This window comes from Delphinus delphis, chromosome 2 (genome assembly GCF_949987515.2).
Source record: "Delphinus delphis chromosome 2, mDelDel1.2, whole genome shotgun sequence".
Taxonomy (NCBI): Eukaryota; Metazoa; Chordata; class Mammalia; order Artiodactyla; family Delphinidae; genus Delphinus; species Delphinus delphis.
The window spans coordinates 119,180,062-119,206,647 of NC_082684.1; the positions used below are offsets into that span (position 1 = coordinate 119,180,062).

The following is a 26,586-nucleotide window of genomic DNA, read 5'->3' on the forward strand; positions in this document are numbered from 1 at the left end:
CTACTGTCTCACATTAATATAGCTACATCTTTCTTTTGGCTAGTATTTTCTTGATAGGTCTAGTTCTCTACATTTACATTCAACCTATGTCTTTATGCTTTAGGTATATCTTTTGTAAATAGTATATGGCTGGATTTTGTTTTTTATCTAGTCTGATAATATATATTGACTCTCCATTTTACGTGGATCTTATTCTTTGTCATCCTTTGTATATATATTTGGACTGGTTTATACCATCTTAGTTGATTATTTCAATTTACTGTGAGAACCTGATAAATAGAGGTCCTGGAGGTAAAACTCACAAAAGTGTAGGTATGCTCTCCCAAGACTGGGTCCCCCTAGAGTTCTTAAGTTTTATACTTGTCCACAGTGATCCTCCAGCAACTCATCAATTACAGTTAAGATTTTCCTACCCCTGTACTGATTCCTCTGGAGGTTTCTGCTCATGGCTCTGGTAATTTATGATTTGTAGTATCTGCCTGTCTGTCTCCAGTTTGGGAGGTAGAAGTTGCCCTGGGACCTCAACTCTCTGAGGGATCTAAGAAGAGTTGTTGATTTTTCAGTTTGTTCAGCTTTTTACTTGTTGTTAGGACAGAGTGGTGACTTCCATGAGTGTTAAGTGCTGGAGCAGAAACTCAAAGTCTCTCCTGGACTTTTAAATTCAACAATGAAATAAAGTATGTCTAAATATATATGATGTGAAAATCTTTACAGGTACTTGGGATTTAAAACATAGAAGGTCTTTTAGAGATGGTACAGTTCAACCTTCTTGAATTCAGAGAATTATATTAGTCCCAGATTTTACCCCAAATCAGGAAAGCTGGTTAGGTTAAAACCAAATGTGTCTCAGTTTATAGAGGCACTGAATTTTGTAGTCTAGCCCTTTAGTCCTATTCTTTTTCTTTATAGTTATTACAGTACTGGAGTAAAACAACAATTTAAGAATAAAATTTATGGGACTTCCCTGGTGGTCCAGTGGTTAAGAATCCGTCTTCTAATGCAGGGCACGCGGGTTTGATCCCTGGTCGGGGAACTAAGATCCCACCTGCTGCAGGGCAACTAAGCCTGCACGCTCTAGAGCGTGCATGCTACAACTAGAGAGCCGGCGTGCCACAACTAAGACCCGATGCAGCCAAATAAATAAACATTAAAAAAATTTTTTTAATAAAGATAAAATTTATGTTTATTTTGCCTGATACTGAAATAGCTTTATTAATACTGATATTTTTAAAATTTCATAATATTTAAAATAAAATGAAATTAAATGTTTAATATGTTTAAAGTAAAAAAATTTTTAAGCCTGTTGCAAAACAAAGATTCAAATTTATAGGAGGAATTCTTAGTAATTAAAGGAATGGTGGCTGCATTAATCCTGACTCTTCCAACATAATTTCTTCAAAAATAGATACAGAAAAACAAGAACAAATAAAACCTACAATCTTGGCACAACTAGAAGGCAAAGCATATCTAAATTTTACATTACCTCCAAGTAGAAAATTATTACCAAGTCACAGTGTGCTGTTTCTTGAACTTCTACTGTAAGTCTTTGAGGTGAGCAAGCATACATCAGGAAAAAGTATGTGGGAAAGGAGAAGAGGAAACCTTGTAGCTATCTTAAGATTGATTTGAAATCACTACCAAAAAGAGGAATTCTACCCTAAGTCCAAAAATTCTGAAAAATACTATTTGTAGGTCAGAAGAGACCACAGGTAAAGAAAGAACTTAAATGTATGTAGTGTTCAAGGAAGTATTATATATAGTCTTGAAAAGGTAACTATTTGAGGGAGAAGAGGGTAAAAAGGAAGGCAGAGGTACTCTTTGGAGAATGCTAGTTGAATGGAAATGAATATGTGGATATATACAAATGGGTATATGTATATATCCTTCAAGACAAAAGAATATGCAAATATATATAAATATATATATATATATATATTTATTTATCAAAGGGCACAAAGGTCTTCTCCCCACTGCCAGTACCCCCCCGCAAAGCCTTCCATTAAAGGGACCATACTTAACTCCTTTAGAAGGAGAGGTGATCTTGAACTAAGAATATTTTAAACCACTCCCCACTGTTTGTTCTTTCCATAGAAATACAGTGATGCAAGCAGTATTCTCCTATATATACTATTATAAAGAAGAAAACAAAATGATATTTACTACTATTTGGGTGATAAGATTGTTCCCCCAACAATGAAAAAATGGGAAAAAATTGCTATATGACTTTCCAACCTGCAATAAATTTCCTTAAACAAGTATTTAGGAATGTTACAGACAAAAAAATCATGATTCAGAATTTTGAAATACTAAGAATGGAAGTGGATTTTTTTTTTAAAGCATGGATGAAACAGAAAGTGATTGAACTCCAGAAAAAAAAAGATAAAGTCATATCAAAACAAAGACTAAATTACAAAGTGACCAAGGAATAATAGATTCAAATGAAACCTTAATAGTGGTTGAAGGAAGGCAGGGAAACAACTAAATGAATGAAAATGAGATAAGTAATTTCAAAGGGTTTGAGAGAAGTGGTTGAAAAGGTAGATAGATAAAGAAGCTCGAACTTATGTATAATTGCAGTCCCTGAAGAAGAAAAACAAAACCATAGAACTAATATTTAAACTATAATTAAAGTTTTCATAAATAAGAGAGAAAGTAAGATGCCAAGGATTAGGTGGACCTGCAGAGATCAACTCTGATACATATCCTACTGAAACTATTGGATTTTAAGATAAAAAAAAATTAGGGCTTCTAGGTATAAAACAAAAACAAATTTATAAGTGCAGAGAATTAGACTGGCATCGAATTTTGCAAAATCGAGATAATAAAGCACAAGGCAACAGGAGAGCAGCATTTTCAAAAAATGCAGGGAAAAAAGTCTGAAGCAAAGATTTCATTTGCAGTCAAGCTGTATTCAAATACAAAGATTATAAAAGCAAGTTTTAAACATACTAGAGCTCAGGGAATTCTGTACTTATGAGCTGTTAGTGTACAATCTAGTAGAGGATAAGCTTCATACAACTGAGAGATGTCTGAGGAAATAAACAAAAAAATACATGATCAACATTTAATATACTTAACTATAGATTTTAGCCTAAAGCAACAGTGGGGGCAGGGGTGGAAGAATAATGTGTTATATATTATTTATTATATGTTACTTTATTGTGATAAAATAGAAATAAGGCAACTGAGACATGGTAAGAAAGGAGAGGGAAAGAGGAAAGTAGAATAAGCACACTGGTTATTGTTTAGGCAATAGGTGGGAGTTAAAGAATATCATTAAGATTTGACACATCAAACAGTGAAAGATTAAACATGAAAACAGGAGACCAAGGGCATTTTTAAAAGCTGTAACTACAAAGGTAACCACTAGAACAAAAATGCTAATCTTTGTTAAATTTTTTTAAAATAAAGGAGCAAAGAAAATACCTCATTTAGAGAGAGGGAAAAAAAAGGAAATATACATAATATGTATAAGCATTAAATATTTATTAAAGTATTAAAATGACAGTGAAATCTCTAAGCATTATCAGTCATATCAATAAATGTGAATGGGACTGTTTATTAAAAGAAAAAACATTTCCAGTTTAGTTCACAAGCTCCAAATATAGGCAAAAAGAGACACACCTAAAATGGAATAATCAGAAAGACTAAAAGTAAAGGTATACCAGACAAATGAAAACAATGAGAAAACAGGTTATAATCCTGATATTAGATGATGTAGGATTGTAGACAGAAAAGCATTAAATGGGGCAAAGAAAGATACTTTTTAGTGCTGAAAGCTGTAATTCACCTTGAAGATGTAAGAATTAGGAATAATGGTATACTAAATACTACCTTTATCAAGCAGAAACTGAAAGAGATACAAAGAAACATAAATGGAAGCAAACTAGTAATAAGATACTTAAACATAGTAGTCTTAGTATGAAATAGATCAAATGGACAAAAAATAACTGATGATCTAAACCAGATCTAAACAGCATAATCAATAAAATTGACTTTAAGTGATATGTTGAACACTACACTTAGAAAATAGAGTATATAAGGGTACAAAGAGCATTCACCAAAATTGATCATATATTACCTAACCAAAGAAACACCAGTAAATTCAATAAAGGAGAATATTACAAACATACGCCGATTACCATGTAGTAAAACCAGAAATTAATTTTGTTTAATGGTTTTTTTGAAAGCTAATTCTACATAAGAATTTCTTTTTTGAAAAGTTTGATGCCAGTTTAACAACTTCTGGGTAAAAAGGGAAATATATAACTAAAATGACATAATTTCTAAAAATAAGAAAATAGTGCACATCCATATTTATGAAATATATTTAATGTAGGAATCAGAAGAAAATTCATAGCCCTAAATACTGTTATTAATGAACGTATAGTAAGGCTGTGAAGAAGTAGGCAGTCCTGTGCATTGCAGATGGGAATACAGATTGGTATAGCAATTTGAGGGGACGGTATTTGACGATATCTTACCAAAATTATGTATGCATTTATCTCTTGACCCAGTCCTTCAGAGTATCGATAAGAGAACTGTCTTTTGTTTCTAGATGGTAGGTTTGTTTTTCATAGTGTGGCTTAGCAATTTGAAAACTACTTAAAGTGTAATCTAAGAATGAGCAAATAAGTAAGTGTATTGTGGATAATGGGAGCTGGGTTTCTTACTGTCAGAGAAGGGAGTTAGAGCTATGGAAAGGGAGAAGCCTGTGGTAAACCCTATGACGTAGAATTGGAATTGGAAGTACCATGGATTTTAATATATTTTGATAAAAATAGAAACAGATATTGAAGTGTGTTTGTGTATGTGTGTACGTATACATATCTACTAGTTCTGTCTGTTGAGAGGGCCCAGAAACAGTGACACCCGAGTAACTTAGCCTCCATATCTTAGTTTCTAAATACAGTTCTCTACCAAAGGAATCAGAGCTTCCTGGTGAAATGGCTGATTCTAGGACTGGGGCAGGGAAAGAACAGGAAGAGCCTGGAACATTTGACTGTGCCAGGAAGTTCAAAGAATACTGGGAGCATGTCAAATGGACACAGGAAGCCGACATAGAGGATCTCTCACTGCTGAAATAAAAGACAATTTGAACATCAGAATGAGTAAAGATACGAATGAATTATAACCCATAGAATAAAATAAGAATCCATGAGTTGTTGCTGACATAAATGAATGAATGAATGAAGGGAAAGGAAAACTCTCACAGTAAAATGCCAGTTAGTAAATGTAGATAGAAAATGTAATGGAATTAGAAAATTCCCATTTGACAACCATCATGGTAATAATTTTTCAGGCAGTATTCATCAGTGGATGCAAAAATCAGTTTGTTAAAGTTTGATGAGAAAACAATATTTTCATAGAGATCTTCACAATATACTTACTAATTATAGGGGGAAAATAGTAGCTTTGCTGGGGGGGAAAAACTGGCAGACACTACCTTAATCAAGCTAACAATACTATTTAGGGGGTAAATAGATATGTGGATTTTCATGGGATGTATTGAGGACACATTGCTTCTAAACTATTCCTGTCCAAAATGTACAATCTGAATATAATCAGAAAGAAACAAGACAAAGCCAAATTGAGATACATACCACAATGTAAATGACCTGTATTCTGCAAAAGTGCCAAGGTCCTGAAAAACAAAGACTGAGAAAGTGTTTCAAATTAAACAGGATGCAGTTAAATGCACTATATGATCCTGGATTGGATTCTGTGCTAGAAGGAGAAAAAAAAGCAAACCATTTTTTTTTCCCCTATGAAGGAAATTAGTGGGAAAATGGAGAAATTTGAATAAGGTTTATATATTAGATAATAGTGCTGTATCTCCATGTTGGTTTTTTATTTTGATAATTATATTTGTCCTTGTTTTTAAGACAGTATTTAGGGGCAAAGGGACCTTATAACCAGCTTAGTCCAGAGGGTTCAGAGAAAAACTTATGTGTGTTTAGAGAATGAAAATGTGGTAAAATGTTAACAGGTAATTTGGTAGAAGGATATTTGAAAGTTTTGTACTACTTTTTTTTTAAACACCTTTATTAGAGTTTGCTTTACAATGGTGTTAGTTACTGCTTTATAACAAAGTGAATCAGCTCTACATATACATGTATCCCCATATCTCCTCCCTTGTACTACTTTTTGAAACTTCTCTGTATGTTTGAAATTATTTCAAAATATAAAAGGATGACAAATTTATAAGAATACAAAGTTAATTTTATATTACTATTGTTATAAATTGTTAGCAATAAACCAGAGTAAAAATAGACTTAAGCACTTATAGATAAAATAAAAAGATTTAATTTATGAAGCTTGAAAGTAAAATACTAAGATTGTGGTTTTCACTGTTATGTCTTTGGCTTCACTGTTGAAACGTAAGTGTATTTTGTGCAAATCTTTCTAGTTACTGAAAAAACTCTTTTTGATCTTACTCTAGTTGGAGTAAGCTGGAGGAATGGAGGAGAGGAGGTTGTTATAAGCTAGGTCTCCTCCACTAACTCCATCCTTCAACTCCTTCTAATAGATAACTTCAGAGAAATATTTTGTATAAGTATTTTTGGAAAGGACAACAGGGTTTGTCCTAATTTTACTGTTAGTGAACTTAAGTTTTTGTTTTAGAGAATTTTCTTCAGGCATGCTTATTAGATATTCTGAAGCAGTATTACCTGTCTCATGTCTTGTTCATATCTCACTTATTTTGAAAGTCTTTGACTAGAGTAGGAATTATTCTTGCAATAAATGCTTTCCTTTGCTGATTGTCATTTTCTCCAGTTACTAGGAGTAAGGTAAAACGTTTTCTAACTGCACCTTTGCTGAATTCAAATTTTTAATGCAGCAAGTACATCTGGGTGCATCTCAAAATATAAATGATTTTGATTTCATTGTTTTAAAATAGTGTGTTTTAATAGTGGTATTCTCATATTCACTATATTCTTACAGTGGTATAATAACTGCCAAGATTTTGAAGAACAGTAATACAATCAGTTTATAAAAATTTAAAACTTTTAAATGACAGATATGTAAACAAAGGTAATATATAATTGAGAAATTTGGAAAAGTATAAAACATGGTTAATATACCTGTACAAGGAGCTCTCAGACAAGTAATAAACAATTTATAAAATAAGAAAATGATCAAAATATGGGCAGCTTAGAAGAAGCAAATCTCAAATGGCAACAAATATAAAAAAGAGATGTTTAATCACTGCTAGTTAGGAAAATTCATATTACAGAAACGAGATTTTTATTTTGCACCTAGCAAAAGAGTAGTAACATTTATATGAAAAAATTATGAAATTATTCAAAAGAGTACCTTAGAACTATACCATTTGACTTAGAGACATATCCACAAGGTGTAGTTAAATGAGTAAAACAAAATAAAAGTGACAAGAGTTCCAGTTTTGTAAAATGCTGACAAGATCTATACTAAGTTGAAAATGTGTGTTAAGAGGTTTATGTTGGTGCAAGGGAAAATAGGGAGGCAAGCAAAACACATTATATTCCATAGATGCATTCATATAAAGTCATATATTTGTGTATTTATATTATAAGGACTTGTTTAAAAGATTAAATAAAGATGAGAGATTTAGTTTTAAAAGGAGAGGGAAGGAACCATTAGAAAGATATGGTGTGAAAGTGTTCCACAGAGAGGGAAGATAGCAAAGTTCCTAAGGTGGAAAGTAGCTTCTGGTTAAGGAAAACACATGCACATGTATACACACGCACACGCCAGTGCAGCATGATGGGTGTAAGAGAGAGTGATGAGAAATAAGGTCACATAGTTTGAGGCCAGATCATTTATTCTGTTTCCTTAATGAGTTTGGTTATTACTTTCAGTGCAGTGAAAAACTCTAAACTCCTACTTACACATTTTGATTTATGTTTCAAATATATCACTCTGTCAGGTGTGTGGCAAATATACTGTGGGGTACAATAGGTAAAGCAGGAAATCTAATAAGAAGCAGCAGCATAGTACAGGGAGATCAGCTCGGTGCTTTGTGACCACCTGGGTAGGTGGGATAGGGAGGGTGGGAGGGAGGGAGACGCAAGAGGGAGGAGATATGGGAACATATGTATATGTATAACTGATTCATTTTGTTATAAAGCAGAAACTAACACATCATTGTAAAGCAATTATAATCCAATAAAGATGTAAAAAAAATAATAAGGTGATTATATAAATAATACACATGAGAGATTATGTAACTTAACCTAGGGCGATATAGTGGTGTAGATAGAAGTGGATAGATTTGGGATATGTTTTAGAGGTGGAGCTAAAACAATTTGCTGAAGGATTGGTAGGGTAGATTATTGTGATAAGAGGGATCAAGGATAACTCTTAGATATTATTTGGTTTTGTTTGAATGGATGACGATTCCATTTGCTGAAATGAAGAAGACTGTGGAAAGAGCATATTTGTTGCTTTTAAAATCATGAGGCTGGCTGCAATTACCTAGCAAGGACTGTGGGGGTAAAGAGGAGAAGGGAGCCCAAGTCTAAAGCTCACAGGCACTTCAGTGGGTAGAGGCTGAGCAGAGGAAGAGGATATAACTCTAAAAGCTGAGAGGAAGCAGTCACTGAAGTAGGAGGAACACCAGGGCAGTGTTGTGCCGTAAACAACTGGAAAAGAAAATGTTTGAAGAGTGAGAATATGGTCAGCTTTGTCAAACGAGATGTATAGTAAGGTAAGAAAAAAAATGACTATTGACTTCAATCACATAAATTGAAGGTCACTGTAATGATATTGACAAGTCTTAGTGGAATCTGGGGACTGGATGTCTGATTGCAGTAAGGTTGAGGAGAGAATAGGTGATGAGAAGTTAGAGCCACCAACTATAGACGTTTCTTTCAAACATTTTTACTCTGAAGTAGAGCAGAAAGAGGGGTGAAGAGAAGGGGTGGTAACTGAAGGGGCAGCGTGGAGTCAAAGGAGATGCTAGAGCATGTTTCTAAGCTTGTGGTCTTTGATAGGAGGGAAACCATGATGAGGGAAGAGAGTGTAGCATATGGAAAGGAATAGGAACAAAGATGTCAATAATGACAGCAGAGAAGGGAGAGTGTGGAAAAGTACAGATGAAACAATTGAATTGATAGATTTGGTGATGGGAAGTGAGATAGTTGCTGCTGATTTCTGTTTTCTCAATGGTTTGAGGCAAGGTTATCAGTGGAGAGTTGATTTGAGGGAGAGAAGGTAGGAAGTATCTGACCTGGAGAATGGGATAATGGGACAAATAAGCCAAGTTACAATGTCAAGCAATGTTAAGTGTTAGTTGAGATTTATGGTCATCAGTTCAGAAACACAAGGGGGATGTGGGTGTGAGTGTGCACGCACACTTAATATTCCCAGTAATTGTCAGCTACTTGCATAAAGATAAAAGGATAATTGGGTAAATGTATGGGGGGTCAATACTTGGTTGGGGCTGTGCTAAGCAAGTATGTTAATGAGAGAAGAGTAGAAGTGAAAAATAGTGATGGCCCATGGAATCTAAAGAGAGAAGAAAGGGCATGAGAATATGTAGATAGTAACAAAGTGGTGAGGTAAATGGATTGGAGGACTTGATGAAGGTTAAAGAATTTCTGAAGAGATAATACAAAATAGGAGAGTTGCATAGAAGGCAAAGTGGAATGCGTGAAATTGAGATTTTGGAGGTGATGTGATTATTGTTTATGGCAGAGTTAAGGTATGGCAGTAGAAGTGCTTGACATGTGGTGGTGGTTGATCATTTTGGAGGTTGGGAGATAAAGGAACTGAGAGGCTAAGGTATTTGCACTAATTTTTTACACAGATGCTGAAGTCACCAGAGATAAGAGCAGGATTAGAATGAGAAGTAGTTATGTGATACTTATCAGTGCATGAGGGAGAGGGAGAGTGACCAGGGGTCACCACAAAGAGTTTTGGGGTGGTATAAATTTCATGGCTTGAGCTTCAGGATATCTGGGGTTTTTAGAGAAGAAGGAAAATTGAGGAGAGAATGGGGAGCAAAAAGGACATATCTTCCAGACCCTTGAGTACAGGAGATGTAGTATTTAAAAACAAACTAATTAGTCTCTATTTGAGAGGGCTTCAGGTGACATGTTTCAGTTAGAGAAAGAAATATTCAAAGAAGAATTTGAGGACATTGGGGAATTTGCTGATCTAGACTGAATTTCAGTGGGTGCAGTAGAAGAGCTTGGGAAGGAGGAGAAGTATAAATTAGATTAGTGGATGTACTTTGTTGTTTAGGGATTAAAGTCTGAGTAATGAATGGATTACTTGAGGTGGGACTTGGTTTTCTAATGCCATTTTAACCTGGATGATAAGGGGCCACTGATCAACTGTTTCCTTCTCTGGTTCTTTGCCCACTGCAGCAGAGTGGCAACCAAGGATAAAGGAAGCCTCCTCAGGAGACTGCTCTATTAGAGCCCTTGGAGGTACAGGATATATGTAGGATTGTAGGCCTTTGGCAAATTGGGGAAGAAGACTTACGTGGAGTATGAAGCTAGGAACCTTTTTCAGCTTTGAAATCAGACTCAGTGTTAAAAGAGACCTCATCTTCAGGTAGCCTGTATTCAAGTACTACTAATAACTTGTAATAAAAATATACTTTTTTTTTTTGGATTGTCTAGGTCACTTTTACAAAGAGAAAGTTTGGATTAATGAAGAAAGCCTATGAACTTAGTGTGCTCTGTGACTGTGAAATAGCACTCATCATTTTCAACAGCTCTAACAAACTGTTTCAGTATGCCAGCACTGATATGGACAAAGTTCTTCTCAAGTATACAGAATATAATGAACCTCATGAAAGCAGAACCAACTCGGATATTGTTGAGGTAACATATATCTAGTAATGCCTGAATTGTAGATAATAATTAAATCTTGATTTAATAACTTTAACTGTCAGGTTGCTTTTTATATTCAAAATATAAATCGGTTACAGATATAGCTTTTCTCTGAATTGTTTCTTAGAAGGGTCTAATTATTGCTATATGATGACCCATTTATGTTATAAGCATATCCTAATCATTGAGAAAAAATAAACTAGGCTGTTGTACTATATACATCAGTATAATCTAACATTTCATCTATGATTATTTATTTTGTATGACTTTTTAAATTAATATTATAAGAAACTATCACTTTAGACAGTATGAAGTTATAGTTTTAACATGTCTTAATTATTTCGTTACCTCAGTGACTACCCACAACTTTAAACACTAATAAAATGGAAGGGAATGATGTAAATATTATTTCTATTTTGTTAATAGTACTTTGGTTGTGGGGGGAGGATTGCCTCATTATTTTTTTTAATCTGTTGCCCTTTGGTATCTCTCATAGTTCTACCAACCTAATTAAGTGAAAATAAGAAAAGGAGTTTTATAGAATGATTTCAGTCTATTCAGAAAGTGTTTTAAGACAAAACCTTCAAAAAGGAGAACCAATATACTTTCCCCTTCAACTATTTTCTGTTGCAAAAATCTTATAAAAGATAACTTTCTATGTATATTTCTAATATTTTAAATTAGCATTCTTATTTACTTTTATCTTTTTTGTTTATATTTCGAGGTTTTATTTTTGTTCGAAATGGATTTTTTTTTTCGCTGCTTGAAAAGACATAATGTTTACTTAGTTTTGTAATATTAGAAAACTGTTTCAATAAATTAGAGATTTCCTTGCTTAAAGTACTGAAATCATGGGAAATGATTCAGAACTAGCCATAAAAGAAGAAGTCCAAATTTAGATTTTATTTGAGAAATTGAAATTAAGATAGAGAAATATACTTTATTGTATAGGAATCTGATTTATTTGCCTCCACAGATTATGTTATAGTTCTGAAAATGCATTTTAAATTTCCCCTATATTTTTCTACCTTAACCATTCCTTTTTGGACAGTAATTGATTGATTGTTACTGCAAAAAAAAATTCTGCTACTTTTATTAGAAAAATACTTAATTTTTAGCAATTAATTGTTTGAAATGAAAAGTAAAAGTGTAGTATAATTAGAGCTACAATTCCTCTGTTGCTTGATTTTCCCACCATTTTATTTGAGTGGCTCACTCCAGTGTTTATGAAGCTTTTGACCTTGCTTTTGTTGATCACTTCAGTTAAATTACATGGTTACATCTTTAGCCAAACTCCTTAGCACAGTTGTGTTTTAATCAATTGTAAGTTATTTTATATCATTTAGCTTTTATGGTATATCTTATCACTTATGTGCCATATAAACTGCTTAGTAGACTCCCGGTTATGTATCATAATGCATTTTGAATCGTAATTTTGTAAATTAGGGGATCTTGGTTTGGGTGAGCTTCATAAAGAGACTTTGTAACGGGCTTTCCTTGAAATAGAAGGTATCCCTGGTGTTTAGTTTAAAATGACATTTTAAAAACCTCTGTGTCTTATCAAAAGCTCCACTGCCTTAAGTCAAACAAAAAAATAGAGTTGACTTTAATAGTGTCAACAAATAGATATTGAAGCTAGTTTCATTATAGAAGGCAATCACCTCCTTAACCCTAACTACTCTGCTCTTTCATTGCAGCAGTTGTTGTTCTTGGCCCCCGGAAGTTGAGGGTACTTCGCACAGCCTAAAGTTTACTTCCTTAGAGAATATGAAGAATATAGTGTGATTTAATCCTCACAGAATTTTCAGACTACCTCAGTCTTCATCTCTGTTGTGGTCAGCAGTCAAAGTGTAAGAGAGTAAATCCCAAACATTTTTTAGCACTCTCCTATATTATAGTTTGCTTTAGTATGAAGCAAATTGCCATCAATTGCCATTTTGATGTTTTATTTTTTTAATTGAATTTCTTAGATATAAATGAACATGAACCTTACCAGTAGCTCTTTTTGAAGTTCTGAATTATATAAATATAAGACACATTATGTAAATACAAGACAGAAAATATTGGATTATAAGGGATTTAATTTGTTGTGGTAGGATAAAATTATAAGGCTTAATTCACCTTTCTTGTATGTTAATGTCTTACTGAGTTAATCTTCATTATAAGACAGTAGTGGTTACCCTTGTAAGATGGTCTTTATTCCACATGTAAAGGTGATGCAACTACATCCTCACTAGTAGTGCATACATACCTGAGTTCTTTTTATCAGCTGTGGTGATGACTTTATGCTAATGCAGCTACCAAGATTGTTGTGAACCAAACTAAATTAACAGGATAAGAGTAATGACAAATGCTTGTATAAAGCTTCCTATGGGCCACTTTCTAAGTGCTTTACAAATATCTTATTTAAGGATATTTTTAGAATATCATTTTAAGTATTTTTTCCTTTTACATATAGTTTCCTTTCAAACTGTTGTAGTAATTGGAAGCAAACTTGTTGACGTGCATTTGTTCATTTGACAAAAATATTTGAGGAACTTCTGCATGCCAGGGACTCTGCAAAGTGATATTATTTAGAGATTTCTAATTCAAGCCACGAGACTTCTTTTTTTCTCCTACCTACAGTTTTGTAAAACATTGAGATACACTTTTACCAATGGAAGATTTTATATTAAACCTCTAACAAATTGGTTCCGGACTCTTGAGCCATCTCATGATGTACTCATTCGCTGAGTACATCAACAATAAATGGAGGCATGAACAACTATAAGTGATCTACTTTAGAGTGTTTCCTTATGCAATATGACCAACAGTGAAACTAACTGAAAATTTTGTGAACAACTTTCATAAGGCCTCTAACCTGAATTCACCCATTTCCTGTTGCATATATGTTAGTCTTTAAAATTGGCAGGATTTTGCTTTCCCCCAGAACTAAAATATTCTTTGACATAATCTTACATATATTAAAATGGAGTCTTCTGTAGATGTACCAATATTTCTATTCTGCTGGATCCTACACACAGGCCCTTTTGGGATGTACTGTGGAGAGAAGAGGGATGGGTGCCCTGTATTGTTAACCACATCTGCATAGTCCATGGCATAAGGATGCACATGTTTTTGCCTGTGGAATTAGATCTAATATGTTTTCTGGGAGCACTATAGAATAAATATAATATAGTAAAAGTAAAAGTAGTTGGTATTTGAATATTGTGACGATAAACAGAGGAATACATGATGCTCACATTGATCTACAGGTATTTTTAACCACAGGTATTAGAAACACGTCTACAGAGTGGTGTTTTCTATCTTTGCTTTTCCTTGTTTCATATTATTTATATTTTAAAACTAGTCTCTTAAAATTTTAATCAGTTTTAACATTTTAATTGTAGTTGATAAGAATTTTTTCTGTGTAGCTTTGTTGTTTTTAATCAACAGCATTTACATATTTTAAATTGCATTTAGGTATTTTAAATCAAGGTCTGCAATGTCTTGGATGTATATATCTCCTGTGTTGAGAAAGCTAAATACATGAAAATGGAAATTTACACATTGGTAAATTAGGAGATTGTCATTGGGGTAAACTTTGTAAGAGACTTCATAACTGGATTTCTTTGAAAGGGGAGTATCACTGCTGCAGTTAAAATGACATTTTATTTGAAAATGTTTGTGTACTGCTTTTCAGGAATATATTCCTTTCAAAAAATGAGGTTTACTACTTTATTCCCTATAGTTCATTAGGAAACATCAAAGATATACATTGTATCTTTTTATGTTGGTAAGCATTGACACAAAGAAAGGTGGCTGATTTTTGTTTGCTCCTACAAAAGGTAGTAATTTAATTGAAATGTACAAAGAAAATGTTATAACCCCCAAATCTTCTTTTCAGTAAATTGATTTAAAAACTTGTGAACTGTATTATGCAATTTTATAAGAACATTAGATATGTCCTAGAGTATTAGAAACTAGAAATGAAAATCACCAATCTAATTAGTTGCCATTATTCATTCACTTTGAATTTATACTGAATAGAAGCCTAGAACCAATACAAGCGTTCTGCATCAAAATAAAAATTATGCTAAAGGCATGAAGTGAGGACGTTAGCAGCCGCTACACAATAAATGCCTGAGATTACTTTTGTATCTACTTTTCTTTCACTTTGCAATAATATTTGAAATATTAAATATATCTGCTCATAATATATTTAAAATAGCATTATATATTTAAAATAGTGACTTGGTGGTATTGGACATTCAGTAAATAGCTTGTGTGGTGATTCAGATCATTGTGCTGTCATTTAAGGATGTAAATACAGGGGCCATGGCCAGTTATATCTCTTATTAATATCTTGTGAACTGTTCCCAAATAGAGGTATTTTCTTCACCACAGGAGTACTACAGTACTTAAATTATTATTATTTTTTCACTTGCATTATCTCATTTGATCTTCATATCCAAGGTAAGCTTTTTCAGAAGCAGAAATTGAGACTAGGGTTTGACTTGCCCAGAGTCATGTAGCAATTTAGTGGGAAAACTGGGATTAGAACCTAGGTCTTTAACATTACCCCCTCCCTTTGTTCCCCAGTTTACCAAATCCATTGGAGCTCTGGGACATTTCACCATAAATAGATAAGATTTTATACATATACCAGTAATGTATAACATACAGTAAACATGAATAAGTTTTCCTCAATAATGAACAGAAAATTAGTGAAGTAATTGCAACAAGAATAATATACAACATTTATCAAGTACTTATTATGACCTGGTACTCTTCCCAGGGCTTTTATTTATATTATCTTATTATCTTATTATATTATTGAATCCCTCTAATTATCCCCATTTTGTAGTTGAGGAAATTGAGGCACAGTGATAAATGAAGTAAGATGATGATAATTTGTGTTCTAAAGGAAGAGAAAATCTGCTTTTTTGAGTCTTAATAGTTCTTCCCTGCTTTCAGATTACAAAGGAATTTGGAAATAATATCTCAAAGGAAGATAGGGAATCAATATAAGATGCATCTATCAATTACTAAATAAAAGCAGCTGGTAGTAAAAGTGATCATGCCAGGAGTACATTATTTAAAATCAATAGTTCTCAAAGTGTGGTGCCTTGAGCAGCAGCATCAGGATCACCAGAGCACTTGTTAGAAATCTAAGTTCTTGGGCCCCACCTCAGACCTACTGAATCAGAAACTTTTGAGATGAGGCCTAAGCAATCTTGTATTAACTTGAAGTAACTTGTCCCAAGTGCAGTGAGACTAAAAGCTTCAAGTTAGCATGCAATGTCTTGGCAGTGGTTATCCAGCTTTTAAAATATTTTTATCCCTAAGACTATCCTCTGAAATAATTTCAAGCAGTGAGCAAGCACAAATTGCAACTTATAAGACCTTCTAAAGAGCAATTCAAAGTAGTATGCTGATTTGGTGTGAATTGCAAACTAGGGAACACATTTTTAATGGGTGACCTTTTGATTCAATTCTTCATGGGTTATACGTGCTTCTTTGAGTGTATTTAGGGGGTCTGGTGGGGATGGGTGGGGAGATGGACTCCAGTTCCTCAGCTGAGCAAAAAAGAAAGAAATGACTTTTGTCTCCTGAGATCATCTAGTTACAGAATTTGGAGGCATGATTATGTTTAGGTTTTCTGACAGGATTATTATGTCCTCACAGAGCCTTCTTGAGCCAACCAGTTTTTTTCTCCCCATGTTACAGATGAGGAATGGAACAGACAGGGAGTGTTTAAGAGGCTTGCCTAATGTTTTACAGGGCTGCAGTGGAGCGGCAGGGAAAGGGAAAAAATAATGAAACATCTGAAGACAAGACAAAGCTTTCCTCCACCTCCAGCCCCCTGCCCTGCTCTTTTATTCCTAACAGAGCCTGAAGCAGCAGGATGGTGATTCACAGGGTGAGGCACGAAATCCTCATGGCCCTCCTCCTCTTCCCACATGTCCTGCACCATCACCTCACACAGCAATCACCGTAGCTCTTACAATTTCAGTTTTACTCTTTTCATTTTGCTATGTATTTGAATATTATTATTTATCATACAATTATTGGTTTTCATTTATGTGCTTTTTATAAGGAACTATGCATCTCTACGTGTGATTTTTATTTTCTTGAGGTCAGGTTTTTCTCCATCAGAGATTGATGTTGCTGATATATAAACAGGAGTTCATGGGTGAAAAGGGTGATATATATATATATATATATATCACTTCATAATATGGCTCACATTTCTGTAATGCATTTCTTGTGATTATTGATGAATACTTTTGTATCCTTTTTATGTCCCTATGTGTCATGGATTGAATGTTTTAGTACTTAGGATGAGATAAATTGTTCTTTTTTTCTCAGGAAGTTCTTTGATACATTGACCAAATTTTTGACCAGTGAGAAAAGGAGGGTACAGAGGATTGGGAGAATGGTCAGAGAAAACTTCCTCTAGAGGTGACACCATCACCTGAGTCCTTTAAAGGATAGGGTTGGAGAGAGAAAAGGGGTTAGAAGAAAGGTGTTATAGGTCAGGGGGGACAAGCTTATGTGGAAAGTAGGAAATGAGGTATAGCATACTTATTTTATGGAATTAAAATCAGCTATGAATAGCTGTAGTGTAGTGTGAAGAGTGGAAATAGCTAAAACCTGAGAAGTAAACCAGATTCCGAAGAGACGTATAATACCTTTGACTTTCTCCTGAAGGTTTGGGTGCCTACTGAAAGAGCCTAATAGAATACCTGCCTGCGGTTTTACTGACTCTCTTGCACTTCCCAAGCTGTAAATTCTGTTAGAATTGCATTGTAATTTTTTTGACAGGGGCTGAAGAGAAGTGAAGAGAAAAGGGTAAAAGTATTGAATGTAATGCATTATTTCTTCATTTTTTAATTTATTGAACTGATATTTATCATACATTGTACTGGACACTGGGAATATGGTGGTAACTGGCCATATTTCTTCTGTTTTTCTAACAGGATTATGTGTGGCTATTTTATTATCTTACTTCAGAAGTCCCTTTGTTGGATACACTTCAGTATGGATTCAAGGCACTTAGAATCTGAAGATTTTGATGTTTACCACCAAATATTAACCATTCAGCATATAAATATTATATTAGTATTAGAGCTGGAAGCTCATTTAGAGCAAAAGCTGTAGAGTACTCACTGTATTTAACAATGTTATGGGTATGCCTGAAAAGTGAGATATATCTATAGTCTAAGTTGTATTTCAGTTCTCTTATATAAAAGTAGCTAAGGCAGACATGCAGTATACATGCAGTATGCATATATGTGCAGTATGCATATAGAAAAATATAAACCAATATTCATATCATACACAAAATTTCTGTGGAATAGAGAGTTTGCATAGGGGAATAATAAAGGTAAGGAAGAAACAGATTGGGTATAGTTGATGGAATGCCTTGAATACCAGGCTGTAACATTTGATATTTGTCCTATGGGCATTGGGCAGCTGTTAGAAGTGTTTAAAAGTTTAGGCAGTCAAATAGTTGTTGTAAGAATACTCATCTGGCAACAGATGATTAACATTTTAAAAGAAGTTTATAGTTTTAAAAATAGACTGTTACCTCACCTCTTAATTATGGTATCTTTTTAGTAATGTTGAGATTTGTATGATGATGAATGCTATTCCAGTTGGTTTGAATGGGGAAGAGGGATTAAACTGGGGATTTAGGCTGTGTTCTAAAGTGTGTAATGTATTCACACATGACACTTTTTCTTAATTGAGCTATAAAAATTTTGAGTACACCGTTTGTAGAAAAGGAAATGTTTAGAATTTGACCATAATGTGAATATGGTCAAATATTATTTTATAAATAATCTGTACAATGTGATCTCCTTTAATACAGCAATTTAAAGTATTTGTACTTAAAATCACTTCATTATTATTATGCAAAAATGACAGAATGACCAAAATTATTGTGAAAAGGAGTTTGTGTTATGAAGAGGTTTGGAAACCTTGATCTAGTTCTGTACTTTATTTATTTTTTTGCGGTACGCGGGCCTCTCACTGTTGTGGCCTCTCCCGTTGCGGGGCACAGGCTCTGGATGCGCAGGCTCAGCGGCCATGGCTCACGGGCCTAGCCGCTCCGCGGCATGTGGGATCTCCCCAGACCGGGGCACGAACCCGTGTCCCCTGCATTGGCAGGCGGACTCTCAACCACTGCGCCACCAGGGAAGCCCAGTTCTGTACTTTATTTAATTGATAAGGAAGCTGGGGTCCAAACAAAGTAAAGAACTTGTCCAAGATCATACCAGTACATAATGACAAAACCAAGACTTAAATAATGTTCTCTTGAAAGTCTTGGGTCTATCTCAGTGGTCCCCAACCTTTTTGGCACCAGGGACCAGTTCTGTGGAAGACAGTTTTTCCACGGGGGCGGGCGTGGGGGATGGTTCAGGCGGTAATGCAAGCAATAAGGAGCAGCAGATGAAGCTTCACTCCCTAGTCTGCTGCTTACCTCCTGCTGTGCAGCCTGGTTCCTAACAGGCTGTGGACTGGGTTGGGGAACGCTGGATCTCTTTGAAAGACTGTAGATCCTTTAACGCAAAGACTTTGAGAAACAGCATTAGTATTCTTCCTGGTGGATTCCCACAGATCCAACACATGGCTTAATAGTGACCTATAAAACTGAACTAAAAGCAGTGTTGCTCACTTCAGTGTTAATTCATTTATGATACTCTTAAAAATCCATCAAACGTTACCCAAAGCTAATAAGGACAAAAACATAAAGTATCTTTAAGTGGAAATAAAGCTCAAGAATGAACAGGATGTGATTTCCTTTGCTCTGTAACACTGGAAACGATGCCTTTGTTTCAGTATCTCTCCATCTTCCACATCTCCTCCCAGTATATATAACTTCCAGCTTTCAGACAGGTAAACAGACTTTAAAAGAAAAAAGTACAAGTGCTTCCGGTGTAGTGCAGTTTATGCATTCCTGAAAATTTTTACAGACTGCAAAACCTATGCAACTTTGTGTTCTGAGCACCAACATAAACTAAAACTAATTAGTAATTGAGAAGATAGTTTGAACTGCTCAGTGAGGCACCTTAGTGAAGCTAGTGATGACAAGAGTTGGTATGATAAATTCACCAAATTAATTACTTGAATGGAAATGCTGGCAGCACTTTAATTAGGATGGAGATAGTGAGTTTTAGGACAGTACAGATGGCAATGTAGCAATGAGCCATGGGGGGAAGGGGGGGTTAACATTAAAGTGGGCATGGGAACCTGCAACAAGGCTGGGAGTACTCCTCTGAAGCCCTCGTTTAAAATTTTCTTATAATACAGATAAATGTTCCTGCTGTCAGGAGGACATTCTCCTTTCCTCCTGAAGGTTGTGATGCTGTTCCCTCTCTCCTGGCTCCCCTTTCCTAGGAAAAATCACCAATGAACCAAAGTGACTTCTTTATTATACTGACATCATTCTCTGTTTATCAGTTTCATATGAGCTAATTTGCATTCCAAAACATGTTTTATAGTAGAGCAGATTACTGTTTAATCATAGAAGGGTTTTTTCTTCCCTCCCTCCCTCCCTCCCTTCCTTCCTTCCTTCCTTCCTTCCTCCCTCCCTCCCTCCCTCCCTTCCTTCTCCCTCCCTCCCTCCCTCCCTTCCGAGATAGTGTTCATCAGCTTATGTTCATCTGAATAAACAGCTGCTATGTAAAAGAAAATTATTCAGAGATGGGAAGTTGTATTATCTTTCTAGTTTCCTTTGCAATATAAAGGTTTTCATAGATTTTATCGGCTTTTGTTTCATATAGTTCGGTTCATTTTTTTTTAACATCTTTATTGGAGTATAATTGCTTTACAATGTTATGTTAGTTTCTGCTGTATAACAAGGTGAATCAGCTGTATGCATACGTATATCCCGTCCCTCTTGCGTCTCCCTTCCACCCTCCTTATCCCACCCCTCTAAGTGGTCCCAAAGCACCGAGCTGATCTCCCTGTGCTATGCAGCTGCTTCCCGCTAGCTATCTATTTTACATTTGGTAGTGTATATATATCAATGTTACTCTCTCACTTTGTCCCAGCTTACCCTTCCCCCTCTCCGTGTCCTCAAGTCCATTCTCTATGTCTGTGTCTTTATTCCTCTCCTGCCCCTAGATTCATCAGAACCGTTTTTTTTTTACATTCCATATATCTGTGTTAGCATACAGTATCTGTTTTTCTCTTTCTGACTTAACTCTGTATGACAGACTCTAGGTCCATCCACCTCACTACAAATAACTCAATTTCATTTCTTTTTATGGCTTATATTCCATTGTATAGATGTGCCACATCTTCTTTATCCATTCATCTGTCGGTGGACAGTTAGGTTGCTTCCATGTCCTGGCTGTTGTAAATAGTGCTGCAGTGAACATTGTGGTACATGACTCTTTTTGAATTACAGTTTTCTCAGAGTATATGCCCAGTTGATAATCTTAATATACCTGGATGTAGGACTCAATAAGTACAAATTCCAATGTGATGATTATTCATAATGATAGTAATAAACATTTCCAAAGTTTTTAGTAAGCTGCATGAAGTACTTTCACACTACTTGGTATTTTTATAAATCATTGCCTCAGGTATCTTTCATTATGTGAAATTGAATGCTCAATGAGGCAACTTTGTGTTGCTACCACAGTGGGTATTATAGACATACTTGAGATTAACATTAACATTTTTTCTTCTTTTTATTGAGATATTCACAGACCATAAAATTCACCATTTTAAATTATACAGTTAGTGATTTTTAGAACATTCACAAGTTTGTACAACCATGAATGCTAATTCCAGAATATTTTCATCAATCCAAAAAGAAACTTGGTATCCATTCATTTCCCAGTTCCCCTTCCCCCTCCTCCCCCATGGTGGCAGCCAGTAATCTACTTCTTGTATCTATGGATTTGCCTGTTCTGGATATTTCATATAAATGGAATTATTTAATATGTGGTCTTTTGTAACTGGTTTCTTTGATTTAGCATAATGTTTTCAAGGTTCATTCATATTGTGGCATGCATTAGTACTTCATTCCATGGTTAAATAATATTTCATTGTATAGATATACCACATTTTGCTTATCCATTCATCAGTTAGGAACATTGGGTTGTTTCACTTCTTGAGTGTTGTGAAAATGTTACTGTGAAACTTGTGTACAAGTTTTTGTATGGACATATTTTCATTTCTCTTGGGTATCTCACCATGAGTGGAATTTGCTGGTAGCTCTTTGTTTCTTTTGGGGGAAGTTGACGGTGGAACTCTGGAAAATGTAGAATTCTTTTCAACATTTAACTTTAAAAAAACAAAAAAAAATCAAAAAACAACTTTACGGGTGTCATTAAAAAATACTTGGCTCATCTTTTCCTAAAAATGTTGACTTTTTAAATTTCAGTAACGTTGGGCCAGGTTATCTGGACCAATTCTTCAACTGAAGACAACTAAAAATGCTTGATGAGTTGTACAAAAACTTTGTTTTAGCATCAAAGAACTGTTAAGGAATATGCCAGGCCAAACTCTAAGAAAATGTTAGAACCTAAAAGGTAAAGAAGTGTTTAAAGCTCTGGCTACCCTGAATCATTTGCCCATTTGGATAAAACAGTTAAAAAACTAAGCTTCAGGTTTCGGTGGATTCAGAGGCAAGAGGACACTTATTACTTCTAGGTTTCTGAGTCTAATTGATTGCTTCTAATTGATTGCTTGGACATCAAGCTGGGACCTCAGGAAGAGGGAAGCTCACTGCCTTTTCCCTACTTGCAAAGGACTGCCAGGAGAATTCTTTTGTGCTGACCAGATAGGGCAAAGAGGAGAAAAAGAAAAGAAAGAAGGAGAACCTATCTCTGAGAGGTTGTAAAATAAGTTACCAGCATTGTGCAGAATCACAAACCAAAGGAATATAACACAAGAAGTCTGAGAAAAGTAGTACCCCAGTTACCTCGATGAAGCAAATATATATCCTTTTTGAATAAACGCACCTTATTGTAGGTATCAAAAATCTTCAAGTAACCTTTCAAGGCCATTGAGCATCTGTCATACAGAGATGACCAAACATAAAAGAAAACAAGGCACAATAAGCAAGATGCAGCAAGAAATAGCAGAAACTGATACCTAAGTATTTCAGATACTGCTATTATTATACATAGATTATAAGCAATTTCACTTACTATGTTTTAATTTTTTAAAAGCTTGCAAATGTCTGTATGAAACAAGAAATTATAAAACAAGTGATATAGCAGACTTGAAAAGAATGAAATACTTCTGGAAATGAAAAAAATATAATGGCCAAAATTAGAATCTTAGTAGACATTGCAAGTATATTTGACATAGCTGAACAGGAAATTTGTGAACTGAAAGAAGAAATTATCTATAATGCAACACAAAGAGATGAAAAGGTGGAAAATACCAAGAGGTTGAGAGAAAAGGAGGATTGTTTAGAAATTCTAGCCTAAATTTAACTGGCATTCCTGGAGGAAAGAGAATGGGGCAGAGGCAATATTTGAAAAGATAATGACAGAATTTTCCAGGATTAATGAGAGTCTATAGTTCTCAGATTTAAGAAGCCCAACAAATCCCAGGCAGAGTTAAAAACCCTTTTAATCTCTACATAGACATATTACAATGAAACTGCAAAAAACAAATGATAGAGAAAAATTTAAACACATTATCTTCAAAGGAGTGCTGACTGATTCTAAACAACAGCAAATGAAACCTGTAGTCAGTGAAATGATATCCTAAATGTGCTGGGGAAAAAGGAGTTGGAATCCAAGTTAGAATTCTATATCCATAAAAAATATCTTCAAAAATGAGGGCAAAACACCAGTGTATCAGCTTTGCAACTAAACCACCTCAGAGTTTTGAAGAAAGGGTCAAAACCAAGTCAAGCCAGACTGCGGTGGTAAGAAAGCAGTCTTCATGCGAAGATCATATGACCTCTACAAGCTTCACGTGGACAGTGACCCATGTTTGTTTTTGTTCTTTTTTAACCTCTTTATTGGAATATAATTGTTTTACAATGCTGTGTTAGTTTTTGCTCTATAACAAAATGAATCAGCTATATGTATGCATATATCCCCATATCCCCTCCCTCTTGTGCCTCCCGCCTAATCTCCCTATCCCACCCCTCTAGGTGGTCACAAAGCACGGAGCTGACATCCCTGTGCCATGCAGCTGCTTCCCATAGCTATCTGTTTTACATTTGGTAGTGTATATATGTCAGTGCTACTCTCTCACTTCATCCCAGCTTACCCTTACCCCTCCACGTGTCCTCAGGTCCATTCACTACGTCTGCATCTTTATTCCTCCCCTGCCCCTAGATTCATCAGAACAATTTTTTTTTAGATTCCATATTTATGTGTTAGCATATGGTATTTGTTTTTCTCTTTCTGACTTCACTCTGTATAAGAGACGCTGGGTCCATTCATTTCACTACAAATAACTCAATTTCGTTTCATTTTATGGCTGAGTAATATTCCATTGTATAGATGTGCCACATCTTCTTTATGCATTCATTTGTCATTGGACACTTAGCTTGGTTCCATGTCCTGGCTGTTGTAAATAGTGCTACAGTGAACATTGTGGTACATGTCTCTTTTTGAATTATGGTTTTCTCAGGGTATATGCTCAGTAGTGGTATTGCTGGTTCATATAGTAGTTCTATTTTTAGTTTTCTAAGGAACCTCCATATTGTTGTCCATAGTGGCTGTATCAACTTACATTCACACCATCAGTGGGAGAGGGTTCCCTTTTCTCCACACCCTCTCCAGGCTTTATTGTTCATAGATTTTTTGATGATGGCCATTCTGACTGGTGTGAGGTGACACCTCACTGTGGTTTCTGATTTTCATTTCTCTAATGATTAGTGATGTTGACCATCCTTTTCATGTGTTTGGCAATCTGTATATCTTCTTTGGAGAAATGTCTATTTAGGTCTTCTGCCCATTTTTGGATTGGGTTGGGGTTTTTTTGATATTGAGCTGCATGAGCTGCTTGTATATTTTGGAGATTAATCCTTTGTCAGTTGCTTCATTTGCAATATTTGCTCCCATTCTGAGGTTGTCATTTCTTCTTTATGGTTTCCTTTGCTGTACAAAAGCTTTTAAGTTTCATTAGGTCCCATTTGTTTGTTTTTATTTCCATTTCTCTAGGAGGTGGGTCAAAAAGGACCTTGCTGTGATTTATGTCATAGAGTGTTCTGCCTATGTTTTCCTCTAAGAGTTTTATAGTGTCTGGCCTTACATTAGGTCTTTAATCCATTTTGAGTTTGTTTTTGTTTATGGTATTAGGAAGTGTTCTAATTTCATTCTTTTACATGTAGCTGTCCAGTTTTCCCAGCACCACTTATTGAAGAGGCTGTCTTTTCTCCATTGCATATTCTTGCCTCCTTTATCAAAGATAAGATGACCATATGTGCATGGGTTTATCTCTGGGCTTTCTATCCTGTTCCATTGATCTATATTTCTGTTTTTGTGCCAGTACCATATTGTCTTGATTGCTGTAGCTTTGTAGTATAGTCTGAAGTGGGAGCCTGATTCCTCCAGCTCCATTTTTCTTTCTGAAGATTGCTTTGGCTATTCAGGGTCTTTTGTGTTTCCATACATATTGTGAAATTTTTTGTTCTAGTTCTGTGAAAAATGCCATTGGTGGTTTGATAGGGATTGCACTGATCTCTAGATTGCTTTGAGTAGTATAGTCATTTTCACACTGTTGATTCTTCCAATCCAAGTCATGGTATCTCTCTCCATCTGTTTGTATCATCATTAATATCTTTCATCGGTGTCTTATAGTTTTCTGCATACAGGACTTTTGTCTCCTTAGGTAGGTTTATTCCGAGGTATTTTATTCTTTTTTGTTGCAGTGGTAAATGGGAGTGTTTCCTTAGTTTCTCTTTCAGATTTTTCATCATTCATGTATAGGAATGCAAGAGATTTCTGTGCATTAATTTTGTATCCTGCTACTTTACCAAATTCACTGATTAGCTCTAGTAGTTTTCTGGTAGCGTCTTTAGGATTCTCTATGTATAGTATCGTGTCATCTGCAAACAGTGACAGTTCTACTTCTTTTCTGAGTTGGATTCCTTTTATTTCTTTTTCTTCTCTGATTGCTGTGGCAAAAACTTCCAAAACTATGTTGAATAATAGCGGTGAGAGTGGGCAACCTTGTCTTCTTCCTGATCTTAGAAGAAATGGTTTCAGTTTTTCACCATTGAGAACAATGTTTTCTGTGGGTTTGTCATATATGGCCTTTATTATGTTGAGGTAGGTTCCTTCTTTGCCTACTTTCTGGAGAGTTTTTTTCATAAATGGATGTTGAATTTTGTGGAAAGCTTTTCCTGCATCTGTTGAGATTATCATGTGGTTTTTTCCTTCAGTTTGTTAATGTGGTGTATCACACTGATTTGCGTATATCGAAGAATTCTTGCATTCCTGGGATAAACCCAACTTGATCCTGGTGTATGGTCCTTTTAATGTGCTGTTGGATTCTGTTTGCTAGTATTTTGTTGCAGATTATTGCATCTATGTTCATCAGTGATATTGGCCTGTAGTTTTCTTATTTTGTGACATCTTTGTTTTTGGTATCAGGGTGATGGTGCCTCGTAGAATGAGTTCGGGAGCATTCCTCCCTCTGTCCTATATTGGAAGAGTTTGAGAAGGATAGGTGTTAGCTCTTCTCTAAATGTTTGATAGAATTCACGTGTGAAGCCATCTGGTCCTGGCCTTTTCTTTGTTGGAAGATTTTTAATCACTGTTTCAATTTTAGTGCTTGTGATCGGTCTGTT

General features: G+C 35.1%; 1 protein-coding gene across 5 annotated transcripts in view; it reads left to right on the plus strand.

The window, feature by feature from the left end:
- The window catches only part of MEF2A (myocyte enhancer factor 2A), a 178,423-nt gene that overhangs the window by 90,622 nt on the left and 61,215 nt on the right, over positions 1-26,586 (plus strand). For all 5 annotated transcript variants that reach the window (XM_060005511.1, XM_060005508.1, XM_060005510.1 and 2 more), the window contains exon 4: positions 10,611-10,814. In XM_060005511.1, the coding sequence (XP_059861494.1) occupies positions 10,611-10,814 (204 nt within the window). The remainder of the gene's footprint in view (positions 1-10,610; positions 10,815-26,586) is intronic.